The following is a 7,497-nucleotide window of genomic DNA, read 5'->3' as shown; positions in this document are numbered from 1 at the left end:
CAGACACTTACTATTCTTACATACACTACAGGAAATTTGGGCACTGTGAACCTGAAAGACACCGCTGCCATCAAGAATGAAACTCATTGATTTATGAGGTGAGGGTGATGGTTTTCACCACATGCTCCTGTACAGTAGACAAGGCTGTGGGAGGCGTCCAAGGGCCAATAAAGCGTATTAGATAAAACCATCAGAGGCCTGTGGATTAGAGTAATCCTATCCACTGGCGTTGGGTATCACACACATTACATTCCAGGACAGCTGAGGAGGAAGATGGAGGTCACTGCTCGCTGCGTTGCTGTGCTGTCCCTCCTGCTCCTGTCCCAGGGTAAGTCACTATGCTGCTTTGTAAGAGATGTCAGAAAATCACGATGCACACACACACACATATACACACACACGCACACACACACAGTGCCAAAATGATCAGGAATTCGCTATCTTGGGATTTGTATCTTTCTGTGCCATAAACGTTTGTGGTTGTTTGGCTGGCTAATGAGAGCACTATGCAGAAATCTTGGTGTACTGAGTTAAGAAAAATCAAGGAAATACTGACCACATATCATTATGAAGAGGCTTGTTGATGACTACAGTACTGATGACTGCAAACAAGCAATACTGTTCTGTGTTTGTGATTATAATATCAAAGTAAGTTTTTCTTCAACATTCGTTTTTTTCCTCAAAGCAGTTTTCATCTGGACACATTATTATAATATGCACACCTTTCATGCAGAATAATTAGGGGTATTTGTTACAATCCTGTTACTCACCTGAATTCACATCTGCAGACACTTTATATACTGATTTATAGAAGTGTTACTGTAAGATCATTCTCCTCTTTGGTCTTTTCTACTTCTACTGTCAAGTTTAGTTTTAGCTCACACATTGTATTTCACCATCTCTTTTTATTTACATTTCATGCATCTATTAACGTGGTATAGTCCTGATTGCCGTTCACTCACAGGAGGTAAGAGCCTGTTACTAAACCACTTAAAGGTGTTTGAAATGTGACTGTAACCGACTCTGAAAGCAAACTGTGGATTAGCTCCTTCCCATGTGTCCTTCTGCAGGAGGAAGAGGCGGTACAGGAGGAAGAGCTGCAGGACGAGGAACAAGAGGTCATCGAGCCGTGGACCAGGACAGTCAAAGCCTGCACCTGTGACTGTGAAGCTGCTGACTCGCCCACAAGTGTTCCCACCGCCATATCTCCTGTCCCGCCAGCCTCGCTGCTGCCCCCTCCGCCCCAGAGTCAGCTGCTGGACTGCATGCCAGGTGAGGACTCAGACTCTGCCCTGCTCACCTGAGCTCCCCTCTCTGTAGACCGCTCCCACATGGATGTTGGGTGTCCTTGATCTACTAGCTTCATCTAAGAAGACATGTAGTCTGTTATGTAATGAATCAGTAAGTTTAGATAAGTCATACATGGGACAGTGATGATGTTTCTGTCACAATGACTGGATCAGACAACACTGCAAGGTTGGGGTCAATTCATGAATGAACTCATCAATTCCAATTCAATTGAGGAACTGGGATTGGAATTTGAAAAAACCTACAGGAAACTGAATTGGGATTTCAAGAAGTTTCATTTAATTCAATGAAATTCTGTGAATCTTTTTTTTGTTTTTTCTTACCACATATCTGAGATTACACATAGTGCTCTATATTATCAGTAGTGAATATCATAAAATGTTAAAGGGACCTTTCACGTGGTATTTGATGCAGAACATCAATCACATGATCATAATGATTGAATGCATTTGTTTAACTGTCATTTATTTGATTCATAACGTTTAATTTATAATGTTTAGCATGTCAAGACAACCTCTTAGAAGTGGAATTTCATGGAATTCAGTTCTGTTTCTTGTCATTCCAATTTAGTTTTGTTAGAGCTGGGTGACATTCCAATTCCAATTCCAATTCCAATTCCAGGAATTTATCATGCATTCTCAATTCAATTCATGAATGGCCTCAACCCTGACCGATACTACATGTCCTCTAAACTAAACCTGCTGTAGAACATGTCTATGGGTCTGTGTGTTTGTCTGGGCAAAACCTGGACTGCAGCCATTACATTATGTAGAGGACAATGAAATGTAGTGCAAGATCATCACAGACAGGGAGATTAATGGTGGTCAGTCTGCTTTCCTGGTGATTTTTTTTGGGGTGTGTTACAAATGGTATGATGGATCACACATCTGATGGTAGCTGGCTGTATCCTCACATGCATTTAGCCTAATCTTGGCTGTGTCTCTCCATCTCTTGAGGTTTTAGACCGAGTTATAAAGTTGAAAGAACTTGTTTCTTTGTTCAGATGATAGGAAGGGTGAAAGGTTTGAGGTAGGAAACGAGCAACAGAGAAGTGGCTGTTAGGCAGAAGCTGGAGTGGCATAGACCCAATACTGTTAGATAATCCCATTACTAGTGCGGCACTGTGATGAGCAGATTAGGGAGCCCAAAATAGGGCATGCCCTTCACCTAAAAGCATGATACTGGGCAAAGCAACACACGTGAGATGATGTCCTGCTCCTGTTCTCAGCCTCATCACGCAAGCCTTTGGAGTCCAGCAGAGAGTTGTAGGGAGACAGATAGACTGGTTAGAATACAGTTTATTTGAGAATGAAGTGTGGATACCATGAAATGTTACTTGGACATTGTATAAAAGGCCTCATTGTGCTGGATGATGCTGGACGCTGGACAACCAGAACATAAAATGGCAAAATTCAAATAACGTAGTCCTGAATTTTAATGGCCACACCCAGGAGCCGAACTGTGTTCTGCCATGTGTTAGAATGGCTGAATCTTGCATTGAAACATGTTAATGACAATGTGCAATAAGAGTTCATGACCCATTTGAAGATTAGATTTCACAATATACTGCATGGCTGTCCTCCGCAGAATGCCCCTATCACAAACCCCTGGGCTTTGAAGCTGGATCTGTGAGATCAGACCAGATCAACTGCTCCAATCAGGAGCAGTACACCGGCTGGTACTCTTCCTGGATCCCCAACAAAGCCCGCCTCAACAACCAAGGCTTTGGGTGAGTTATGGCAACCCACTCTCTTCTGCATTTCATATCGCATACTAGGAAACACAAAATATTGCAACATGTGCATTCCACGTTATTTGGGTCACATCAGAGACGTACATTAGACACACTCTCTGGCCTCTTGTTAGGTGTGCATGGCTCTCTAAGTTCAACGACCAGTACCAGTGGATCCAGATTGACCTGAAGGAGGTGGGGATCGTGTCCGGCATCCTCACTCAGGGCCGTTGTGACGCTGAGGAGTGGATTACAAAATACAGCATCCAGTACCGCACTGTTGAAAGTCTGAACTGGATCTATTACAAGGACCAGACAGGCAACAACAGGGTGAGTAAATACTAGTCAATCTAGAGCCGTGTTTCCTGGAGCCGGTGTGTGTTTAGAGGTACAGAAGAGAGGAGCCACTTTGAAAACAAGCATCCTGAACACACATTGACAAAGGGCAATTTCTTAGAATACAGATTATCAGCTACAGTCGTAAAACGAAAGCAGCATACTTTTTAAGTATGAGGAAAGAGTTTAACCTGAAACATAGTGATAACAACAGTTCAAATGAATAAGCAATAATATATTTGGCAAAAAAATGAAATATTTTCATTAGGTCTGCCTTCCTTGAAATCATCTTGTCTTGTTACATTTTTAGTAGCCTAATATAGGGTGGCAACACTGCATCTAACATTTATAACAAGTGAACAAGAGCTAACACACTAAGCTAACATTTCTACTGTGCATTAGTGGGAGTCAATGGCCCATAAAAGTGGTACAACATTCTACATCTATGTCAGTTACATAAATGTTACATGAAGACCAACTTAAAGTTGACACAAGAAATCTGTACTCATGAATGTGTCATGAAGAGGCAGTGAGGCCGTTATTTAGTCATTATGAGTGTTATAAACTGGGCTTGAGTGTTGCCAGTAGATTCATTTAAAATTCACCCTATTTCATGTATAGCCTATTGCTGACACTGGTCTATTAAAGGAGAATATAGGCCATTTTGCAAGAGCCTGTAAGTGAGATTAACAATAACAAATGATCACCTCCTGACTATTTAAAGTATTCCTCTATAGTCTAAGTTACATTTTTCCTGGGCTTGCACTTAAAGATAGTAAAAAGTGAGTTAGGCATTCTTGTATGTTTTTTTTTATTATCAAGCAATTAATAGCTGTTTTATGCTGACTGAACAGTTACAATGTGTATGTGAAAATGTTCCCTAACCACATCGAAACCACACAAGGGTCACATCTGATGAAAATATCCCAAATATCTCAGTAATGGAAAAACAGGCCAAAGAGTGGTTAGATATATTAAATCAATATCAGTCAATGCAAGATATAGGATCCACCTGTTAAAAATGATGGTACTTTTGTCCCCCACAATGAAATCGGAGAAGGGACTATGGATCGGCCCCTGTCTCTCCGTCTGTCTGTCTATCATGCACATTCTGCTGATCAGATTTTGACAAAACTTCAGGGAATACTTGTTTGATTTCACTGAAACTTTGGGGGAATCATGCATCTCACCACTGCATTCTCATATTTTCAAAATTGCACTGATCAGCCCAATGAGGCCCTTTACATAATTTGTTCACTCATCCGTGCGATATCTCAGACACCACTGATCTGATTTTGGGCAAATGATCCATCTCACTGCTGCATTCATAATGACACTGACTGGCCCAAAGGGGAACTACAGTTACAGCTCAAAACAAAGTGACATATTTATTACTGATTGGCCCAGAAAGGAACCTAATCATTCGTGGGGGACGACATGTTTACTGCTGCCTTGTTCCAGTTTCAGTTATCTATGGACTAGTTTGAGAAACACATTCATGCATCATCCATGAATAAAGATGAACAAACAGTGTGATAGTGGTAATATAAAACTGGGCCCAGAGAGATATACTGAAGAGGGAAGTGAATGTGCAGATAAAGGGGCAGTAAAATGATGTTTAATTTCTCACAGGTGTTCTATGGGAACTCTGACCGCTCCTCCACTGTGCAGAACCTGCTGCGCCCGCCCATCGTTGCTCGCTACATCCGCCTGCTGCCGCTGGGCTGGCACACCCGCATCGCTATGAGGATGGAGTTGCTGATGTGCATGAACAAGTGCACCTGAAGAGTCCCGGGGCTCCTCAGCCTGCTTCGCCCACTGTGCGCCCCGTCCCTGCCAACCTCCAGTCACTTGCCAAAAGAAACATACAGTATGAGATCCATCTTTTCTCCTTGTCATGACCTGGTATTTTCATTACTTTAACAAGTCTTTCTCTTTGCTGGAGGTGTTTCTTTCTTCGGTGAAGCCCAAGATAAAATAAGTGTGGGCAAGTGGACATATTTGGTGTCCTCTGATGCACTATATTGTCTGTCTTTGTGTCTGTATAAATTAACTGTTTTAATGTTTCAATGCGCATTTCCCATTCTTTTGAAATGCACATGATTTGGGGTACTGTGTCCTTCAATAAAGCTACAGTGGTGAAACAGAAAGGTTTGATTTTTAATTCACAGACTTTCTATGAATCAACTTAAAAAAAAAAGATATTACAGGTAAAGAGTTGAATCAAATCAAAGTTTGTTTTATTGGAGATTTACTGTTACATATGTAAACATGAATATTCTAAAATAGTTAAGCATTCGTCTGTGGGTTTATGTTCTTGTGTAAATGCTCTGTTGGAAAAAAAAAAAAGCACTGACTATGCTACTAATTTGTGTCTGTAATAAAAGCACAAACTTAATACTTGATTTCATTTGAACAGTTGATAAACATCTTCTGTTATAAATATTACCAAACAAATAGTCACACATCAGTATTAATATAATACACTGTGCTCCTTCAGCAAAACAATAACCCAACAAAAGAAATGTACTGTGTCAAGTAGAGTGCACAGTCCTTAAAGATGCACAATGCACAATACGATATAACGGTCAGGTTTGGAGTCAGCGTGTTCTGTGGGCGTTCGGAGCCCAGTTTCTGACAGTCTTCACACACTGTGCAGACAATGAACACAAGGTGAATAGGAATTTACACAGAGTAATAGCAGTATTGCTATGCCACACAGTCTCTTCAAAGTGCAACATTAAAAAGTTTAGTTTGATTTAAGTTCTGCCAAGCTACTTTCATGGCACTTTGTCTCAGACAGAAAACAACCGGGAGCACAGAGCTTCTGCCCCCACTGTGGTTCCACTGTAAGATTTATTAAAACTTGGTTCCAGGTGGCTCGATACATTCATTCAGTCTAAAAGTTTACCAGTACACCCAGAATGTACTACAATTCCCGCTAACTGTAGCAGAAATTACAATTTGTGAAAAAAAATGTTTAGGAAAAAGCTTTATATGTACTTTATATGCTTTTTAAGAATCACATTTTATTTTTACAAATTGCATAATATCCTGGGTCTACAGGTAAATGTTTAAACTGTTTGAACGTGTGGAACCGCTTGGAACTAGCTTTTGAGAAATCTCTATGTGAGAAATGAGCAATAGAAATACTTCCTTGAATCCCGGCAGGAGTGGGACTTCTGTTCCTTACAAGGAAGAATCACATCCGTCAGTATCCAGCTTCAGATGTCCTTTGCCATCCTCCAAGTTTGCTCCAAATTGTGCAAAGTAAAGTATTAAGGTTTTACTGTAACTGTCTGAAAATAATTCACACCTAAGGGGACTGCATAACACTTACACTCGTTTTTTTTTTTTTTTTTTTAAATGTTTGTAGATAAAAAATAGTTCTGTGTTTACAGTAATGAATCTTACAGTAGATAATGTTACTACCAAACTGACCTCCTGTACAATTTGTATAAGGAACAAGTATGCATGTTTGTTCTACTGCTAATGATTGAGGTGTGACCATAGTTTTTAGATATATTACATATGAAAAAAAAATATTTCCTTAATATTAGTTACATATACTGTGCATGAAAAAAGTTAAATTTAATTTAACAAAATCAGTCTCTAAATGCAGTGCTTCATTATATCCTACAGAGGGTGATGAAGGTAAGAGTGTTTATCAGTTTATGGCACCATAGTTTCTAAAATGGCTGCATTTCATTATGACATAAAAACCTATATATCCTAAAAAAAAGAACTAGCAAATCTAGGCGTTTTAGACTGTCAGTGCCAAACTTTACTATAGCTATGTTTTCAAAAACAAGGACTGAAATTAACCTGTGGTTGGTGTAATGTACATTTGAGCATCTCTAACCAGTATGAAAGAACACATCCATCCAAAGTTAAGACTGCCTGGACCGAAGAGTTGCAATCCTGGGTGGGATGAGCACAATGCAAAGTTACTGACATTACCAATCTATTGCAACAATTGATAAAATCTCATTTGTTCAGACTGTTTTAGATAACCTTAAGGAAATACTACGCAGTAAAATGTACTATATTTCTATCGAATAGAAACAAAAATACTTACACTTAAAATCTACACCTTAGCTATCCATATATGTATTTAATTT

The 7,497-nt window shown here is 39.8% G+C and overlaps 1 protein-coding gene across 1 annotated transcript; it reads left to right on the top strand.

Moving 5' to 3' along the window:
* Positions 1–273: 273 nt before the first annotated feature.
* LOC139638909 (retinoschisin-like) lies at positions 274–5,480 on the top strand. Its single transcript, XM_071512944.1, has 6 exons — positions 274–328; positions 942–967; positions 1,071–1,272; positions 2,896–3,037; positions 3,175–3,370; positions 5,009–5,480. Exons 1-6 carry the CDS (start codon positions 274–276, stop codon positions 5,159–5,161), a joined length of 774 nt encoding a protein of 257 aa, XP_071369045.1. The 3' UTR covers positions 5,162–5,480.
* The last annotated feature ends 2,017 nt before the right edge of the window (positions 5,481–7,497 follow it).

The sequence above is a fragment of the Centroberyx affinis genome, unplaced genomic scaffold (genome assembly GCF_046629955.1).
Source record: "Centroberyx affinis isolate AG114_WGS23_722 - 3 ecotype Tasmania unplaced genomic scaffold, CSIRO-AGI_Caff_v1 ptg000278l_1, whole genome shotgun sequence".
NCBI classification, from domain to species: Eukaryota; Metazoa; Chordata; class Actinopteri; order Beryciformes; family Berycidae; genus Centroberyx; species Centroberyx affinis.
This window is presented reverse-complemented; position numbering and strand designations above follow the sequence as displayed.